The sequence below is a fragment of the Pistacia vera genome, unplaced genomic scaffold (genome assembly GCF_008641045.1).
Source record: "Pistacia vera cultivar Batoury unplaced genomic scaffold, PisVer_v2 Contig973, whole genome shotgun sequence".
In the NCBI taxonomy this organism is placed as follows: Eukaryota; Viridiplantae; Streptophyta; class Magnoliopsida; order Sapindales; family Anacardiaceae; genus Pistacia; species Pistacia vera.
In genome coordinates, this window is record NW_022196860.1 from 218,665 (window position 1) to 240,239 (window position 21,575).

At 34.0% G+C, this 21,575-nt stretch overlaps 2 protein-coding genes and 1 long non-coding RNA gene across 5 annotated transcripts in view; 1 reads left to right on the forward strand and 2 right to left on the reverse strand.

The window, feature by feature from the left end:
- Nucleotides 1–2,092, forward strand: LOC116121349 (protein RICE SALT SENSITIVE 3-like). Of its 2 annotated transcripts, none has more exons than XM_031407315.1 (7): nt 1–175; nt 616–666; nt 756–929; nt 1,042–1,147; nt 1,242–1,283; nt 1,393–1,449; nt 1,554–2,092. In XM_031407315.1, the coding sequence occupies exons 1-7, from the start codon at nt 39–41 to the stop codon at nt 2,043–2,045; spliced, it is 1,059 nt and encodes a 352-aa protein (XP_031263175.1). In that variant the 5' UTR covers nt 1–38; the 3' UTR covers nt 2,046–2,092. The 2 variants fall into 2 exon arrangements, with proteins under 2 accessions (XP_031263175.1, XP_031263173.1); XM_031407313.1 differs by lacking the exon at nt 1–175 and adding an exon at nt 239–484.
- A 400-nt stretch (nt 2,093–2,492) lies between these two features.
- LOC116121324 (threonine--tRNA ligase, mitochondrial 1) overlaps nt 2,493–21,575 on the reverse strand; it is a 31,486-nt gene continuing 12,403 nt past the window's right edge. Inside the window, exons 19-20 of the mRNA XM_031407277.1 lie at nt 3,272–3,340; nt 2,493–2,871 (exon numbers count right to left, since the gene is read on the reverse strand). Coding sequence (XP_031263137.1) covers nt 3,293–3,340 — 48 coding nt within the window. The 3' untranslated portion in view covers nt 2,493–2,871; nt 3,272–3,292. The remainder of the gene's footprint in view (nt 2,872–3,271; nt 3,341–21,575) is intronic.
- On the reverse strand, nt 9,577–21,128 carry LOC116121325. Of its 2 annotated transcripts, XR_004126713.1 has the most exons (4): nt 21,039–21,128; nt 20,377–20,378; nt 20,227–20,300; nt 20,055–20,124 (listed from the first exon to the last, which is right to left on the reverse strand). It is a non-coding gene; the product is annotated as an uncharacterized LOC116121325 (long non-coding RNA). The 2 variants fall into 2 exon arrangements; XR_004126712.1 differs by lacking the exons at nt 20,055–20,124; nt 20,227–20,300 and adding an exon at nt 9,577–9,650.

Sequence of the window (21,575 nt, forward strand, 5' to 3'; positions counted from 1 at the left end):
AGAAAAGGGTCTATTATATAATTGTGAGGAGTTGATTTATGGAAGAACATCTCAACACATTAGCTGTTACTCATCTCCTTCAACACACTCTCAGAAGTTTATGCATTCATGAAAACTCTCAGTGGGTTTATGCAGTCTTTTGGAGGATCTTGCCTAGAAATTATCCACCACCCAAGTAAGTAAATATAAAAGCAATACAGACTGTATAGCCTAGATTAATGCATTGNAGGATAGGATGTTGGGTTTATCCTTCTTTAAAAGGGAGATATAGAATTATAGATCAAGAGAGGGAAAAAAGAGAGAGAAAAAAGAAAAGGGTCTATTATATAATTGTGAGGAGTTGATTTATGGAAGAACATCTCAACACATTAGCTGTTACTCATCTCCTTCAACACACTCTCAGAAGTTTATGCATTCATGAAAACTCTCAGTGGGTTTATGCAGTCTTTTGGAGGATCTTGCCTAGAAATTATCCACCACCCAAGTAAGTAAATATAAAAGCAATACAGACTATATAGACTAGATTAATGCATTGTCTTCATATATTATTTTATTAATCAGTGTGCTAATTAAGTAGATTATATATAACTCTTTTTTGTCTTTTAACATACATAGATGGGATGGTCAAGGAGCTTATGATAGGTCAAGAGGAAACAGAAGAAACTGGTATATGTGCTCTTAGTTCATTTGTTAATGACATTAATAACTTCTTATTCCACTCATATTGCATCTTGATAACATTATACATATGGCAGGATATTGGTTTGGGAAGACGGTTTCTGCAACTTTGCAGCCTCAACTGCAGAGATCAATACTGGGGATTGTGCAGCCTCCTCGGCTTATGGGAATTGTGAATTTCAACACTATCAAGGGCTGCAACCAGAGCTCTTCTTTAAGATGTCCCATGAAATTTACAACTATGGAGAAGGGTAAGTGAAAGCCTGAAAATATTTTTCTTTTTCTTTTTTGTATTGGATTAACTATACATAAGATTTTGAAAAGCAAGAAACTTGATCTGGTTTCGGATGATTTTATGAGCAGTTTGATAGGAAAAGTTGCTGCTGATCACAGTCATAAGTGGATATACAAAGAACCAAATGACCAAGAGATCAACTTCTTGTCAGCATGGCATAACTCAGCAGACTCAGTAAGCATAATCTTACACTATAGTTTAAGATTTCATGTTGCACTTTCCTGCAGAAAAAAATCTGTCATTTTCTAACTGAAATGTATCTTTGCAGCATCCAAGGACATGGGAAGCCCAGTTCCAGTCTGGTATAAAGGTATAATATTTTTATAAACATCATCACCATATATATATATGCTAAACATAATACAACTTAGATCTGCCTTTTCCTTTTTTGACTCCATCCTTAATATTTGTCCTTGCAGACCATAGCCCTGATTGCTGTTAGAGAAGGTGTTGTCCAATTGGGAGCTGTACACAAGGTTTTTCTTCTTCTTTCTCTCTCAAGATCTCTTTCACAAACAGAACTTGTTTTTGTTTTTGTTTTTCAGTGACATTAATTATATTATATGTTATGTCCTTAAAGGTAATAGAAGACCTGAGCTATGTTGTTCTACTGAGAAAGAAGTTTAGCTACATAGAGAGCATTCCTGGAGTGCTCTTGCCGCATCCATCGTCTTCAGCATATCCTTTCAAGGTAGATGGTTATAATTATGGATTAACAGCAGATAATAACGCGTGGCACTATCAACCTACTACCCTTGCACCACCAACTGAATACTATGAGCAATTCCATCAACCAATGAAAATAACTCCATCAATGAGCAGCCTTGAAGCCCTTCTCTCAAAGCTGCCATCAGTGGTGCCGCCATCGGCTCCTGGGTACTGTGAGTCACAGCAGCCAGTAGTTTTACGGTTTGGAACAACAACGCAAAGGCCGATGGAGTTGATCGAAATGGAGAAAGGGGCCAAAGAAGAGATGGATGATCGTGAAGATCAGTACAGGGGTCAACATGAAATAGGTGAAAGTAGCAGTTCAATGCCGGGTTATCATCGTCAACATCACTTTCATTATTGAGAATGTTACCTAGAACTAGAAATCAAGTGATTGGGTGATCCTTTAAAGCTGTTAGTTTATGTCTCAAGTCTCAACCAGTGTTTGTACTAAGACTTTGTAATTTTGTATCAGAATTAGCCTTGGAACCACTTTAATATAGTCCAGTCCTACATCCTCTAGTAGATATTATATCATATCATCATTATTCTGTTCAACCCTCTACTATTACCAAATTGCTCGATGTTTTTCGGTAATTTCAATAACATTTTCTTTAACTAAATAAATTAATAATATTAAAAAGAAAAAATTAAGACACCAACTATTAACCAAGATGCAGTTGTATGTTTTGTTCTGTCTATATGAATCCAACATCAAGTGCCTGTTTTTTAACTTCAGTTTACAGCTCATTGCAAAAATCTAATCAAGTCAACTTCATTTTTGGGTAACAGCTTTAAAATTACTCCAATCTAATACGGCAAACTTGTAGAATAATTTACTTGTAAATGTAACCGATGGCAAAATTTTCACTGAATTGAACAAAGACTGCATATGAAGCAGCAAAAACATTGACCTGACAATCTGAGAAGTGCAAGTGGTACAAACCAAGAAACTTTCTATTGACTTCAAAAATCAAAATACAAGGAGGCTTAATAATTGATAATTTTCCCCCTGGTTGAGGTGTTGTAATGAAGTTTTGCATCCAACTTTAAGTAATCACTTTAATGGTTAAGTACCCCTGGCCTTAATGATAGGCCTCTGTCTTCTCCTTGAATAGCTTGAGTAAGTTCTCCATGCTCATTACTGAAATGTCTTTCTGATCTTTCACATCTCTCTCCCGTACACTCACCTGTAATTGATCAAAATCACGTCATTTTGTGTTCAATTTGTTCATAAATCATGCAATTAGTATTCTTTATGCTTCTTTTTTTACTTTTATAAGAAAACAATCTGTACAGTATCTAGCCATCAACTTCACCTAAACACTTCTTGGACAAGTAATTAGCATCATTAATTAATCTCCAGTTAGTTACATCATCAAATAAATTAGGTCTACTTTCCCAGACATGTCAGTGTACAAAGTTCAAGAGATTAGTGAACCCATGCCCTTGAGGAGCCGAAATATTCATGTTTATGCCACATATATATAAAATCTATCTCAGACATGTCGATGTACCAAGTAGCTGCTTACTACAACTATAAAACCGGACCGTATGAGCGTATATTAAACACAAATAGGATAATACAACCTGTCCAGTTTGGCTTCCTCTTCACAACAACCAATATATAGTGTATTGTGCCAACTGAGCTTCCCGTATCTGCAGAAAGACCATCAGAACAGACACATTCTATGACTTTATTAAAGGTGCAAGATTGCTATGTATTATAATTGAAACAATAAAAACATTTAAGTTAAGGATAGTCAGATTGATGTAGTATGACATACAAATCAGTCTCAAATCATAACTAAGCAATGTACATCAAAGAGAAGCGAACAAAAATATTTCATAGAAAGACAATCCATCACACTTCACTGCCTATACTAACATCTACCAATGAAACTATGTCAATGCATAATTTCTCATGTTGCACAACATTTCATGTTCAAAGACGAAGCAGATTGCTAAACCAGGTTATATCACACAAGCTAAATGCTTCAATTTTGGAAAATACAACAAAAACATGGTAAACGTGATGTAAATATTTTAACTCTTTAGAAAAATAATAAGTCACATGCTCTGAATGCATAACCATTTGGCAGTAGAATATGTTCATGAACACCAAATGCTCCAGTATAAGTAATGAATAAGTTCGGTTAACATCACCAAACACACGACTTAAACTGTTGTCAGCAATTCCAAAGGAAAACCTAACAATCCACCACGACTATCTGAAGCACCAGAAGGACGGTTTACATAGGCAACATATATTCATATAAAACCAAAGATACATGATTATATATTAAGTGGGGAGAAACAACAAATGCAATACCCCAAAAACACAAGGCAGTTCAAATAATAAAAGAAAGGAAAATCATTGTGTAGATGGAGGTTGAAATGAACCTTTTTCTGGATCTTTCTATCTGTTGTATCTGCATCAACATAATAACCCACTTGCTGAATTTGATCCCGTACTATAAAATTACAAAAAGAGATAACATGATGAAAAAGTCAAACTAATATAGAACTTACATTCATAGCATCCCTTCAACTACGGTACAACAAATAAAATAAAAAATGAGGAAGATAACAAAAATTCTATATCATCTTACAAACAGACAGAAAACCATAAGCCAGACAACAAAATCTTCATGAATCAAGGAAGGTGCATAAAACAAGGTAAATAAATTTATCTAAGCAGATTCAAGTTTTCATGAGATCAAGTGCAAATCCCCAACAGTCAGACAAGACAAACGTCACAAGTCTTTAACAACCGAATGTCACACATATTCTGCAACCAAGTTAACACAGTCCGACAAGCTATAGCCTACATGGGATTCCAGAAGTTTTACACTGATTAACATCATGGGTACAAACAATAAGCACTGGCAACAAAACAACTACACTACCTGCAACGCATATGGCTGTGATTTCTCTGAGACAGGGCAAACAATTGCTTGACGGGGACTAAGCCAAAAGGGCCACTTCCCCTTGTAATGTTCAACAGTATAGCAAACATACGCTCAACAGAACCCAATATGGCCCTGTGTATCATAAAAGGTCTTTCTGTCTTCGCTTCATCTTCGGCTGAGTAACCCAAGTTGATCGATCAGGTAGCTGGAAGTCAAGCTGTAAGCCAGAAATTCATCTATTAAGTGATAATTCGAAACATTACAAGAAGAATAGCAGAAAGAAAGCAAAATAACAATGACCATCACACTGTAAAGTTGCACACTGAAATTTCTCTTCAATGATCAGATACACTGATATCTATTTTTGGTCCATAAATGCTCCATCTCCTTCATTTATCTGCACATCATGCAATGCAAATAAAGATAACAGAAGCCAACACAATCAGATATCCAAGCAATCAAGTGAGATTTTGTTCTTATGCTTATTAACACAAAAAAATTATGTTAATCACCAAGTTTTTTTCCCAGAAAGATTAAATTAGCCAACAAGTTCAACATACTGATTTCATAAACTGATTGTAAAAACAATGGAGTTTTAAAAGTGTAAAACCAAATCAGGAAAAGAAAAGAAAGCAACAACATATTCACCTGGTCAATGTTTCAGAATATAAATTCTTATAATCGGGCATCAATAGTATTCATACTTCATGATTTATTCTAAAAGTAATGAATTGGATGCCCAGTTTGGTACCGAAGCATAATTTACACATCAAGTACAGAGATGAAGCTGCTTAAGACAGCTATGGTATGCCCAGAGGGAAAAACTCATGGTAGAATATAGTATGCTAATTCACAGAAGACCCAATGAAGAAAACTTCACATGTACATCGATTTAAGGTAAAGAAAAAATTACCTGCCATGGCTTACCGAACATTCAATGCTTCTGTAAGAGCAGCTTCTGCTTTCTCCCATGTTGCCAAGTCACCTAGATACTTTTCTGGCCTCTAAATATAGGTATTTGCAACAAAGATTAATGAATGTCATCCATTTGAGCACACAAAATTCAGTAGTAAGAGTAAATATTTGTAGCACAACTAAAATAAAACTTCATTCAACAAACATGCAAGGAAATATTTTAAGTAAATATCCTTACTTTGAATACATTAACAAAACAATAGTACAACGATTGATTTACCCATAGAACCAATACACGTATCACAGAAATGACGCATATATTCCACTTCAACACACCCACCACACACACAATATCGATGCAAAGAGGATATATGATAAAACAGAGATTTTTTTCTTTCAATATTGGAAAAAGAAGAGGGATCCAGGAAAATGAATTAATGCAACAAACAGTAAAAGAATAAGCAGTTCTGTAGCAAATAACATTAGAATCTCATTGATAAACATTTAAGCCATCAACATAGTCAACACTGTAAAAGCAGATAAAGAGAAAATATCATACAGTTGACAGCTTCAGTTCATATGTGAACCCAATATTGTATATGCGTAATCGATGAATTCCAGGACACCCTTATACTTCGTCTTTTATCTGAAAAATGAACAACAAAACAATTACACCAAAAAAAAAAAAAAAAAAAAAAAAAGAAGCTTCTATGAGATATCAATTGAACTCAACTCACTGGGATTCCCTGCAGAAAATGAGCATCATCCTGCAACAAAAAACAGCATAAAATTAATCAAAAGAATGGTATTCTAAAAAACCAAGAAATAAATTCAGGGACTTAAACTATAAATGACAGGTTTGATTGTTCATGAGATTATTGACCACACCCTGAATGACAATCCTAGACGATTATATCCTACTTTCAACCCAAGAAATTAAAGGATGTTTGTGACAGTAAATAGCATAGAGTTTACAAGAAAAAATAAAGAAACATTTAGCTTTAGCTTTAAAGGTGCAGAAGCCAAGCATAAGATTTACAAGAAAAATAAACTAAATGTTAGCTTTAGCTTTAAAAGGTGCAGAAAGCCAAGGAACCCAAACATTGAATGCGAGCAGTCCAATGATTATAGAGTAAAATTTAGTGATAGCAAACCACATCCAAAAGATACCTGCTGAAATCTCCTGACACAGAGTTAATCCAGTCAGTGACCCACTGCCTCATTCCGATGCAACACCCCAAAATCAGCCAGTCGAAGTGGGTAGTTCTGCAAATTGAGAGTAGATCAATCAATGTTATGGCTTGCTAAAAGATGTTGAATTTTAAAGAAAATTTGTTGACTGATAATGGTTTGATTCTAGTATAAGGAGATGTTTGTTAGCCCAAGAAGAAGAAGAAGTTAATGCAAAAATTTCTGTTACGACACAGTTCGCATCATTCTTTTTTTTTTAGGAAAGTCCAGCACGTGATGCATGTAAAAGAAAAAGATGATAAAGTGATTCAGTTTTCATGACCAACTTGAATTATTTTATTATCAAACTTCTCCTCCATCATACAAATCGTTGGCCTCATGATATAGGCACATCCATACGGACTAGCATGACATAAGGATCTTAAACATCTATTTGATTTGATTAAACCAACCTTTCAAATGCAGAGTGACTAACTAAAAACAATTCAAGTGAAGAAAATGCATGACATTTTTACAGAAAAATGCTGATATTAAATGACTATCCTCTATAGAAACGAACCTTGTGGTCAACACTCAAACAGTGCCGGACAATTCATTGGCTTCAATCCAAATTCTTGTTTCTCAATCTATGCCAAAAAATTGAATACAGCACATCAAAGAAGAAAAGAATAACAGTATTCTAAAATAAGACATTATCTTCTTTGCCTAAAGACTTATATAAGGTGTTAAATCCATAAATACACAAGCATATCTCCCTTTATATTACAGAATTCACAAGCGAACTTAGTGTCTCCTTTCCATTAACTTGAAATTTGCAAAGATCATACTTGCACACAAGGGCAGTGACTGTCCACAAGATAACTGAGTCCATATCCACAACAAATTACAAATGATAAACATGAGTCCTCCCCCCCTTTCTCTCTCTCTCTCTCTCTTCAAACACCAAATAAGAAACTTCAAGATTCAATCTATTATCTTTGCCCACAACCTTGACACAAGCTAGCATATTGTCATGAATTTCTTTGGAGTCCCCACCAGAAATAAACCATTGATCAGAATATCTCTTAACAAATAATACATAGTCCTGAAATTAGTAATGTGTACATGTTATGGTTGCATCTTCCAAATGAGCTAAATCGAAATAAATGTTCTCCTCACCTCCACTTAATTCTTGAGTAAATTTTCCATATAATGTTTGCACCATACCCTTCCAGTCATGCCATTACCTCTACTACTTCCTAAAAAGTAATAGTGAAACTTATGCAATAAACGACTAAATCTTACAAATACCTCGATCTAGCCATGCATAGTAAAACACAAATATAGTTCTCAATCTTGATTCTCTATACAGGAGGATAAATTGAAATTTGTCCAATCAAAAAATAGAAAAAAATAATACAATATTATTCAGAAGCTTACATCAATCAGAAACATATTCTCCTTGTAATTTGCTGCATGACCAGATGTTTCCCAGAGTTTCATGTTATACATATTTGGCATAACCTGCCAATTCAAGTAATTTAGGCACTATATAAAAGTATACTATAATATGATGTACAATAATCAAGAATAATTTTTACCTCCTGATAACTCTCTCCCAATACTGTTTTTTAATAAACTCCATCAATTTGTTGTAAATACGAGTACCTGTGGAAGGAAGAACCAGCTTCCAGGGCTGCTTTCACAAAAGATGCATCAAGTTCATATCATAGATGTTGTAAGTATTGTATGGTTCATTATCTGATTCGTACCTAAGAGGATGATTAAAGAAAAGTTCTTGCTTTTACCCACTTCTCTATGGTCATATTGCTCTGCTTCTTTAACAGTTTAATATGCTCCTGGATATCATCACATTGTTGAGAAGACAAGATATCATTTGGAAACCAATGAGAAATGGATGACGCAAAAGGACTTTCTCATCTTTGAAACAACTAGCAGTCACCCCAATACACAAACTCGTGTGTATAATATTTACCATTGTGGTTTAGAAAGCAAGCGTTAACTTACTTAAAAATAATGCATTTCATCTTTCTGCAAATTTTTATTACATAAAATTATATCAAACAAAGAGCATCAAGGCATATAAGCAGCACGTATTGCAAATGTCATAAAGAACTTCTGTTGCTAACAACCAATGTTTCCAGAAACAAATATTGTTTTTAAATGTAAAAAAAAAAAAAAAAAAAAAAAAAAAAAACCAGCATAAAACCCCCATATTCCCAAAATTTTCTTCATACTTATGAATTCCTTGATGATTATATATTTGTATATCATTGCATTTGGATTGACAATGAATCACTGAAAAAACCATTTTATAGATTCTTCTTAGACTACAATTCATTGAAGTGGGAATGCTGAGACCAATAAACATACCAGCCAGTTTCAAAGCAAAATCCATAGCAATCAGCAGTTTAACAAAGGAACTGATGCATCAAAAAATGCACAATCAAGAAGAAACCTAACTACAATGGCTGAAAATAAAAATTACCAGCAAACTTTTTTTATCAGGAAAAGATATCCCATATACTCTCTGTAAACTCACGATCTTTGTTTCCCCTCCATAAGCTGACGAAGCCTGAAATATAAATATTAGCATGACAAATATTTGCAAAACACAAGGTTTAACATGCCATATCAGACATCACCTTCAAACACGCAATGCTTTCACAAAAGATGTATTTGGTATATGGGGTACGACACAAGTCAACCAAGGACGCATCTATATACTGTAATAGTTTTGTCGCAGGTAGGTCATTGATGATCTCAACCTAATTATGAAAGAAAAAAGAATCAGATAGAATTTTAAATGAAATACCATCTTAACTATATAGTAAAGATACATTGATGTAGATGATAACACCAAGCAGCTTCACTCACCTTGAAACTATTATCAGAAACATCTCAAGAGCCTGTTCTTTTGTTACTTCAATGCGTTCAAAAGGCTGCTTTTCCTGAAACATGGAATTATCCAATGATTACCCACAAGTTTCATCATTCTTAGTAGTAGGAGCATACAAAAAACTGAACCACTGAACTCAAACATCTGCATTTTAAGAATATGCAAGAAAATGCAGAAAAAGTTTAGTTCGCCTATGATTATTAGACAAAACCAACACATGTGACTCTCACCGCCCCTTCTATGTCCTTGCTAAAGATTTGGTGGACTTTTGGGTTATGAAAATAAGAGAGAGAAGGAGAAGTAGTGTACACTACCCAATCTCAATCTTCTGTAAAACTGCAAACCATTTGACCAAGGTATATACACAACTGATATACATATATTCAGCTTGTTTACAGATTGATACAAGGTCAACCTGATTATTTTTCTACAATAAGAAATTAAACTTTATGATGCAATTCCAAATTTTCCACAGTGATTGACAGAAAAGATTTAACAATCTGTGCACTGAGGTAAGCCCCAATTCATCCTAATCAAATTCTACCACAACTACAACAAAGTTCGACAAAAACCCTGAAAACAGATGAGAAGTTATCCTGGTCACTAATAACTCCATGTTGACAATTCAAGCATCTACCTTTTAACCATCTTTTTCAAAGAGGTCCTTCATTTACCAGAATTACAATAAAATGAGAAGAACAAAGAGTGAATGACAACAAGGTAGTAACAGCACTTTCTCATAAACGCACAAGTATAAATAATCCAGAATATACAGAGTACTAAAAAAAGGAAACAAAATACCAACAGCTTTCGCTGCCCTGCATCAATTGACTTAAGTGGTCTGATTCAAGCCCAAGTCATAAAATGCATCATAGTAGAAACCCGCAAAGGCATGTCACATCTTGTAAAAAAAGAATCTTATTTGCATATCATAAGTAGTCACAAAATGTTTGTGTCAAAATAAACATGCAACAGTGGTATTTTAATCAAATTTATTTGTAACATTCCAATACATACATGTTGCATTAATAGATATATTATCATGACAAATAAACGACAATAATAACCAGTAATAATTTAAAAAAAAAAATAAGAAAAAGAAAAGTAAGCATCAACAACATCAAATTTAAAGAATACTTGGTATGAATGTAACAATCCTCCACCACTTTGACTAATGAATCTTTAAATCATGGGCTGATATTGTAAAGAAGACGCATAGAACTTCAAGATAAAGAATACGCTCTTGGATGTAAAATTAACTCAAAGGATGCAGTCCAACAAGTAAGTGTAGAGTAAAAACTAGTAATGATGCATAAAACTTGAATCCAATAATAACCAAATCCTACTAGCTGCATGTGAGAGGATAAGAGTTTAATTTATGGCTTATCACAAAGATTGATCAAGGACTAGAAAACATCTTTTCTCCACCACTGGTTCGTGATTTCATAACATAATCAAATCAATCTCAAGCTAAAGTATTAATGTCTTCCAAAACAATAAATGAAGTTTACGACTTTGTTTCCTAGGTTAACCAAAACAAGAAAATGTCACCAGTTGCAGTCCAGAAACAATTTCAGCTGCCATCATATAAATAAGTTCTCATATCTCTCATGTAATCCTGAAAACTTTTGAAACATGCTAATGGACGCCTTCTATTCTCAACCAGCTTCTCTCTAAACAGGATACATCCAGTAGGACCAAACATTAAAGAATCTACTAATCTGAGATGAGAAGTTCCCATGACACTTTAGTAGCAGCTATCCAACAATTTGTTTTCATATAAGAACATTAATATTATCACTCTCTACAACCCGAAACGCCCTAAAAGTTCATCAGCACACATCCAAGTCAAAGCCTCTCTCAATCAACCTAACATGAATCTCTACCCAACTTGAGCAAATTTAAAAAACATGTAATTACTCTACAACCAATCTTCGTCTTTGCAATGCACTACAAAAATCAGCACAAAATTTCGAAAGCGTGTATTACTCTACACCAATTTTTTAAAATCCATAATTTTCTCTCATCAAATCTAGTTTGGTACGAAAAACAAATAAAAGAAATTCGTTATACTCTATAACACTAATAAACGAATTCAAAAAAGAAAAAGTGTCCAACATGTACCTCTCCCCTTGTGGTACAGGGTCCAAACATAATTTGCAACCATACTCCATTTCCACTGCTGCAGCACAACAAACACAAATGTAATTAAGAATATAGCCATTAAAGACCCAAAGACAACCGTAGAGATTCAACAACCTGTCCAGAATATGGGCGCTAGAGTGCCAAAAGGTATCACGACCTTCATCACTCTCAAATGTGAACAGTGAGTTGACAATTGCCTTCCAACGGTCATTCATGTCCCACAAAACTCCATCCCATAGAAATAGAGCATTGGCTGCCAAACTCTTTGATATCCCTTTGGCAAATCCATGGGCGAAGTTAGCCATCTTTCCTCTACACAGACCCATCCGGCAACAATCCTTTCAAAAACAACCACTAATATTACTAATTAGAAAAAAAAAAAGATTTAAAAAGAAAAAGGAAAGAGAAATAAGGAAGAAAAACGAACTCGATAGGGTCGTGAGGTAGCGACTGAATGTGGGCTTGTTGTTGTGACTGAATGGATTGGAAAAGACTAATTCGTTTCGGTATGTTCTTCAGATAGTCTTCGTCTTTGGGGTGATTTGGGGCCGCCATGGCGAAAGAAGAGAAGAGCGCAGATAAGACCAGGGTTTTAAGAAAGGCTTTGAGAGTGAAGCAGAAAGGAGAAAATGAGAGACGGCGGCACAGGGTTTTACCACATTGCATATGTATTACGCTTAGGGGGAATAAATTTCGACCCTTTCCGCCCTTGTATCTATTACTATATTCCCAACTCAGCTCCTGTTGCGCGGCGTGGACATCAAGCAGGGGCTGGTACTGGTAGAACACTGTTAGTCGTTCTCGTACACTAGTATGAATGGGCTGGTTCAAATTGTTTCTCTTGGGCTTTCCTTGTAGTCCATTCATGGAAAGGATCAATAAAAAGCCCAATTATAGTTGCTCATTAAGAAATATAAGAACAATAGACCAAGGCATGGACTGATTATTTGAACCCCAAATTTTTTGCAAGCCTCATATTAAATTAAATTTATTAATAAAATTAAGCACAAACTTTATTTCAATATTAGCCTTATCTTCTACGACTTATATCTCTTATTTTAACCTTCGAATCTGAAATTCCACATACGTCCAATGCAAATCAAGTTTAGGGAAGTAATTTTAAACCCCATCATTTTTTTCTTCAACCCTTCTACTTTAAGTGGGGAATAATTGTCATAAAATATATTCTTTTTTCTCCAGACTATTACTTCAAAGCTTTAATATTTGCAGATTCAAAAAAAAAAAAAAAAAAAAAAAAAAAGAAGTATAGGGTCAATTAGAATTCATAATTTCACAAGCAAACTCGTGATAATTATCAAAATTACTTAATGCTACTCTTTTACAATAAAAATTAATGTTTTGATCTCTATCCTTCTAGACCTAAAGCAAAGATAACACACCGTTTGATTTCTTTGGAGAGTTTTCCTTCTTCTTCTTTTAGTTTTCTTTTCTAGTATTATATTTCGGAAATATGTTGAAAACCCAAAATTGCAGGTGTTGTTAAGAGTTAGTGACTTTCAGCCTATGTGTTGTATAATTTGTATTGCCTTTACAAGTGCACATCCAAAATCATCGCGAATAGAATGATAAGTTGGTTGGCTAGCTTGGTGGATGAGACCTAGATTGCTTTGTGTCGGGAGATGATTAGTGATAAAGTGTTATCAGCCAAGAGCTTTTCAGGAACTACCACAAAAATAGTGGGGTTTTTTTTATGTGCTTTTAGGTGGACATTCAAAAAGCTTATGATTGTGTGGACTAGAGCTTTATGTTATAGACACTTCACATGTTTGATTTCCCTCCCCGAATGATCAACTGGATTCGGGAGTGTATTACCACAACTTCCTTCTCTGTGTCTATTAATGGTGAGTCCATGTGTTCTTTTCGGGGAAAAGGGGTTTGAGTAGGGATGGGCATAATACCCATCCTCGTGGGGACCTGCCCCAACCCACCTCGAATGAGGTGAAATTTCTGCGAATTATTCAGGGTTTGGGTCACCCGGGCCGAAAATTGGTCCTCAAATTCAGGGACAGGCCGGGGGCAGGATTGGTCTTGTCCCGCCTTGACCTAGCCCTGTTTTGTCCCCGCCCCAGCCCATATATATATTATACATAATATGTCATTATCTATAATTATATGTTAATAAATAATATATTTTATATATGTATAATGTATCATTTGATATTTTGATTGATTATAATAAATCAATAAATCATTATAAAAAAAATTTTTGTCCCTCATTGAATCATTATTTCAATTCCATATTTCCATTACCTAATAGCCCTTGTTATATTAAGGTAGCTACTTATTTAGAATTTATTATAATATATATGTTTAATGTATCATATGTAATATATTACGTATAATGTTATGTATTATTTAGAATATTAGTGAGACATTATAATATATATGGTATAATTTATTTAGAAATTATTATAATATATTATATATTATACATTATACGTAATATGCTATAAAACAAAGATTATACATTATACATTATACATTATTGATTATACATAATATGTTATTATTCGTAATCATAATATCACATGTTAATACTTATTACTTAATACATAATACATAATATTATACTATTAATAGATAATATATTTATATGTATGTATAATGTATCATAATTATCATTTTGATATTTTGATTCACGTCCTTCATTTAAATTAAATGATTTAATTATTATTTCAAATTTTCAATTCCATTACGTAATTACCCATTTGCCTTTGATATATTTTTATAATAACGGTTTTGCCCTTCATTTGTAAATTCAAATTATGCCCAAGTCCATAACTCAACTCAACTCACAATGGATTCAAAGTTTGAAACCCTAAATCCCTTATCTAGTTAAAACGCTACTGCCTAGTCCACCTCTTCATCGTCAAACCTTCATTGGGATATCATCGCCTCTTCGCCGATTCCGGCCTCCACAATTCATTTGTATGTCTTAAATTCTACCCATTCAATTCTCTTTTCTAGAACTTCAATATTTGGTTGCATTGAATTGAAAGAGTGTTTTTTCAACTGAAAGGCTTAACCCACTTTCTGTTTTGTCTATTTTTGTAACACCCACATCAAGGTACGTAATTTTATTTATACCCTAATACCCTTAGTTGGATGTCTTTGATGTTACCGTAGACAAATGTGAAGAAAATTCCTTAAAACTCCATTAGGGGTAAAATGGTCTTTTCACTCCTAATTAGATGAAAAAGTGGAAGTGAAAGGAAGCAAAATAATGTGAAGACGATAATAAAAATGAAGGTATTTTAATAATTGACTAAAGGACATGAATGAAATTTCATAGAAAGTGCAAGGGCAAAATGGGAATACGTGCATATATTATTTGATATAAGGTTTCATTGAAGAAACCCTAGCCTTATATGCAGCCCTTGTTCATGCCACCTTCACCCCATTTTCTCTCAATTTTCTTCACTAAATTTCAAGGAGAAATCATAGGATTTGGCTTGGATTTTCATATATTTTCAATCCTAAAGCATCCTTGTAACGCCCCACTTGAGGTATGTAGCTAATGTTTCTTATTTTGCACTTATTTGAGTCGGTTTATTATTAATATTGTTTGGTTGGCCCTTAGTTGAATGGAGGTATTGGTTGGTTAAATGTTTGCCTTGGAAATTATGAAGAATTGGCGAAATTTTGGGGTTACAGGCTTCGCCGCGGTGAAGAGATGTTTTAGCCCGCAGTGAGCTACTGGAGTGTTTCGCCGCGGCGATGGAATTGTCTTCGCCACGGCTACGGGTCGGCTGAAAAATTTATGGAAGTTTAGATATTTTCTTCCCTAAGGGCAATTTGACCATTCTACCCCTAATTAGTAGGAAAAGTGGGGAGTAAAATGTAAGGAAATTTCATGGAAAATATGTTGGTGTGGGGGTGTGATTGTGATGAATTAAAGGATATAGATGGAATTCCCAAGGAAGAGTAAGGGCAATATGGGAATGCTTGCCCATAAGTTGAGTTAAAAGGATTTAAGTCATTGCAAACCTTTCATTCTTCTTCTCCACCGCCATTCTCCTCCTTTCCTACTTCCTCTCAACTCCTCTTTCATTAGTTCAAGGATTTTTATAGGGCTTTTTGGAGTGATTGGAGTAGAAAATCAAGCTAAGGCATCCTAAGGTAAGGATTCTTGCTTTGGATGTGAGGTTTTGTGTATATTTGTATATTAAAGTTATATGGTTTTATTGTTTAAAGGGTAGAAAAAAGTCAAGCAAGCAAAGGAAAAGAAAGTATTAGTGAGAGTTCTCCATTACAAGGTAAGTAAATCCCCACCCAAGTTGAGATTTGAGAACATTCTTGAGTAGAGATTTAACAACAACTATGTATGCATGTTATGTGCATGTTATATGCTATGAAATTGAGATTAATTATCCATGTTGTGATTGAATACACTTCATTTAAGAGAAGTGTTGATATGTGTTGAGATGAGGTTTGGAAGGTTTTGAGTAAACCTTTTTAGAAGTGTTACTCCTTAGCAGGATTTATAGCTATGTGAGGGAGTTGTCTCCCATTTGGGATGGTTAGAGAAAGGAATAGAGCTATTATTATAGTAAAGTCTTTATATGCACTTGAGTTGTTTGATGAAATGCCTAAGAGAGGTTTGAGTATGAGTAGCAAGCCTAAATTCTTGCAATATTGCATGTTGGCATCTCATAAGTGCAATAGGGGAAATGAACCATCCATATGCATTAATTGTGCATTAAGGAGTGACTTAAGAAAGAGTAGAAAACTTTGTGAATGAACTACTCTAAGAGTAAAGAGAATGAGAAGTGCTAGCCACACACAATATGATGCAAAAAGATAATATGGATAAAACAGAGATTTTTTTCTTTCATATTGGAAAAAGAAGAGGATCCGGAAAATGAATTAATGCAACAAACAGTAAAAGATAAGCAGTTCTGTAGCAAATAATCATTAGAATCTCATTGATAACATTTAAGCCATCAACATAGTCAACACTGTAAAAGCAGATAAAGAGAATAATCATACAGTTACAGCTTCAGTTCATATGTGAACCCAATATTGTATATGCGTAATCATGAATTCCAGGACACCCTTTACTTCGTCTTTTATCTGAAAAATGAACAACAAAACATTACACCAAAAAAAAAAAAAAAAAAAAAAAAAAGAAGCTAATGAGATATCAATTGACCTCAACTCACCTGGGATTCCCTGCAGAAAATATGAGCATCATCCTGCAACAAAAACAGCATAAAATTATCAAAAGAATGGTATTCTAACAACCAAGAAATAAATTCAAGGGACATATAACTATAAATGACAGGTTTGATTGTTATGAGATTATTGACCACACCCTGAATAGACAATCCTAGACAGATTATATCCTACTCAACCCAAGAATTAAATGGAGGTTTGTGACAGATTAAATAGCTAAGATTTACAAGAAAAATAAAGTAAACATTTAGCTTTAGCTTTAAAAGGTGCAGAGCCAAGAGCATAAGATTACAAGAAAATAAACTAAATGTTTACTTTACTTAAAGGTGCAGAAAGCCAAGGAACCCAACATTGAATGACGAGCAGTCCACATGATTATAGAGTAAAATTTAGTGATAGCAAACCACATCCAAAAGATACCTGCTAAATCTCCTGACACGAGTTAATCCAGTCAGTGCACCACTTGCCTCATCCGTGCAACACCCCCAAATCAGCCAGTCGAAGTGGTAGTTCTGCAAATTGAGAGTAGATCATCAATGTTATGGCTTCTAAAGATTGTTGAATTTTAAAGAAAATTTGTTGACTGATAATGTTTTTGATTCTAGTATAAAGAAGATGTTTGTTAGCCCAAAGAAGAGAGTTAATGCAAAAATTTCTGTTACGACACAGTTCGCATCTTCTTTTTTTTTTAGGAGAAGTCCAGCACGTGATGCATGTAAAAGAAAAAGATGATAAGTGATCAGTTTTCATGACCAACTTGAATTTTTTTTATCAACTTCTCCTCCATCATACAAATCGTTGGCCTCATCATATAGGCACATCCATACGGCTAGCATGACATAAGGGATACTTAAACATTCTATTTGATTTGATTAAACCAAACCTTTCAAATGCAGAGTGACTAACTAAAACAATTCAAGTGAAGAAAATGCATGACATTTTTACAGAAAAATGCTATATAAATGAACTTACCTCTATAAGAACGAACCTTGTGGTCAAACATCAAACAGTGCCCTGACAATTCATTGGCTTCAATCCAAATTCTTGTTTCTCAATCTATGCCAAAAAATTGAATACAGCACATCAAAGAAAAAGATAACAGTATTCTAAATAAGACATTATCTTCTTTGCCTAAAGACTTATAATAAGGTGTTAAATCCTATACACAAGCATATCTCCCTTTTATTACAGAATTCACAAGCGAACTTAGTGTCCTCCTTCCATTAACTTGAAATTTGCAAAGATCATACTTGCACACAAGGGCAGTGACTGTCCACAAGATAACATAGTCCCATACACAACAAAATTACAAATGATAAACATGAGTCCTCCCCCCTTTCTCTCTCTCTCTCTCTCTCTCAAACACCAAATAAGAAACTCAAGATTCATCTATTACTTTGCCCACAACCTTGACACAGCTAGCATATTGTCATGAATTTCTTGGAGTCCCCACCAAAATAAACCATTGATCAGATATCTCTTAACAAATTAATACATATCTGAATTAGTAATGTGTACATGTTATGGTTGCATCATTAAATGAGCTAAATCTGAAATAAATGTTCTCCTCACCTCCACTTAATTACTTGAGTAAATTTTCCATATAATGTTTGCACCATCACCCTCCGTCATGCCATTACCTACTACTACTTCCTAAATATGTAATAGTGAAACTTATGCATATAAACGACTAAATCTTACAAATACCTCGATCTAGCCATGCATAGTAAAAACACAATATAGTTCTCAATCTTGATTCTCTATACAGGAGGATAAATTGAAATTGTGTCCAATCAAAAAATAGAAAAAAATAAATACAATTATTCAGAAGCTTACATCAATCGAAAACATATTCTCCTTGTAATTTGCTGCATGACCAGATGTTTCCCAGAGTTTCATGTTATACATATTTGCGATATAACCTGCCAATTCAAGTAATTTAGGCACTTATTTATAAAAGTATACTATAATATGATGTACATAACAAGAATAATTTTACCTCTTGATAACCTCTCTCCCAATACTGTTTTTAATAAACTCCATCAATTTGTTGTAAACGAGTACCATGTGGAAGGAAGACCAGCTTCCAGGGCTGCTTTCACAAAAGAGCATCAAGTTCATATCATAGAATGTTGTAAGTATTGTGTGTTCATTAATCTGATTCGTACCTAAGGGATGATTAAAGAAAGTTCTTGCTTTTTACCCACTTCTCTATGGTCATATTGCTCTGCTCTTTCAACAGTTTAATATGCTCCTGGTATCTGATACATTGTTGAGAAGAACAAGATATCATTTGGAAACCAATGAGAAATGGATGACGCAAAAGGACTTTTCTCATCTTTGAAACAAACTAGTCCCCCCCAATACCACAAACTCGTGTGTATAATATTTACCATTGTGGTTTAGAAAGCAAGCGTTAACTTACTTAAGAAATAATGCTGTTTCATCTTTCTGCAAATTTTTTATACTAAAATTATATCAAACAAAGAGCATCAAGGCTATAAGCAGCACGTACTTGCAAATGTCATAAAGAACTTCTGTTTGCTAACAACACTCGTTTCCAGAAACAAATATTTGTTCTTTAAATGTAAAAAAAAAAAAAAAAAAGAAAAAAAAATCCAGCTAAAAACCCCATATTCCCAAAATTTTCTTCATACTTTATGAATTCCTTGATGCATTTATATTTTTATATCATTCATTTGGATTGACAATGATCACTGAAAAAACCATTTTTATATTCTTCTTAGACTACAATTCATTGAAGTGGGAATGCTGAGACCAATAAACATACCGCCAGTTTCAACAAAATCCATAGCAATCAGCAGTTAAACAAAAGGAACTGATGCATCAAAAAATGCACATCAAAGAAGAAACCTAACTACAATGGCTGAAAATAAAAATACCAGCAAACTTTTTTTATCAGGAAAGATATCCCATATACTCTCTGTAAACTCTCACGATCTTTGTTTCCCCTCCATAAGCTGACGAAGCTGAAATATAAATTTATTAGCATGACAATATTTGCAAAACACAAGGTTTAACATGCCATACAGACATCCCTTCAAACACCAAATGCTTTCACAAAAGATGTATTTGGTATATGGGGTCCCAACACAGTCAACCAAGGGACCGCATCTATATACTGTAATAGTTTTGTCGGCAGGTAGGTCATTGATGATCTCAACCTAATTATGAAAAGAAAAAATCAGATAAGAATTTTAAATGAAATACCATCTTAACTATATAGTAAAGATTTGATGGATGATAAACCCAAGCGCTTCACTCACCTTGAAACTATTATCAGAAAACATCTCAAGAGCCTGTTCTTTTGTTACTTCAATGCGTCAAAAGGCTGCTTTTCCTGAAACATGGAATTTCCAATGATTACCCACAGTTTCATCATTCTTGAGTAGTAGGAGCATACAAGAAAACTGAACCACTGAACTCAAACATCTGCATTTTAAGATATAAGAAAATGCAAGAAAAAGTTTATTCGCCTATGATTATTAGACAAAACCAACACGGTACTCTCACCGCCCCTTCTATGTCCTTGCTAGTAGATTTGGTGGACTTTTGGGTTATAAATAGAGGAGAAAGGAGAAGTAGTTGTACACTACCCAATCTCAGATCTTCTGTAAAACTGCAAACACATTTGACCAAGGTATATACCAAACTGATTAACATATATTCAGCTTTGTTTACAGATTGTACAGGGTCCCCTGATTATTTTTCTACAATAAAAATAAACTTATGATGCAATTCCAAATTTTCCACAGTGATTGACAGAAAAGATTTAACAATCTGTGCAACTGAGGTAAGCCCCAATTCATCCTAATCAAATTCTACCACAATCTACAACAAAGTTCGACAAAAACCCTGAAACATGATGATAGTTATCCTTTGGTCACTAATAACTCCATGTTGACAATTCAAGCCATCTACTCTTTTAACCATTCTTTTCACAAGAGGTCCTTCATTACCAGAATTACAATAAATGAAAAGACAAAGAGTATGCACAACAAGTAGTAACAGCACTTTCTCCATAACGCACAAGTATAATAATCAGTATACAGAGTACTAAAAAAGGAAACAGAAATACCAACAGCTTTCGCTGCCCCTGCATCAATTGACTTAAAGTGGTCCTGATTCAAGCCCAAGTCACCATAAAATGCATCATAGTAGAAACCCTGCAAAGGCATGTCACATCTTGTAAAAAATCTTATTTGCATATCATAAGTAGTCACAAAATGTTTGTGTCAAAATAAACATGCAACAGTGGTATTTTAATCAAATTTATTTGTAAATTCCAACTTGAACATACATGTTGCTATTATAGATATTATTTCCATGACAAATAACGACAATAATAACTCAGTAATAATTTAAAAAAAAAATAAGAAAAAGAAAAGTAAGCATCAACAACATCAAATTTAAGAATACTTGGTATGATGTAACAATCCTCCACCACTTTGACTAATGAATCTTAATACATGGGCTGAATTGTAAAGAAAACGCATAGAACTTCAAGATAAAGAATACTGCCTTGGATGTAAAAATTAACTCAAAGGTGCAGTCCAACAAGTAATGTGTAGAGTAAAAACTAGTAATGATGCTAAAAACTTGAATCCAATAATAA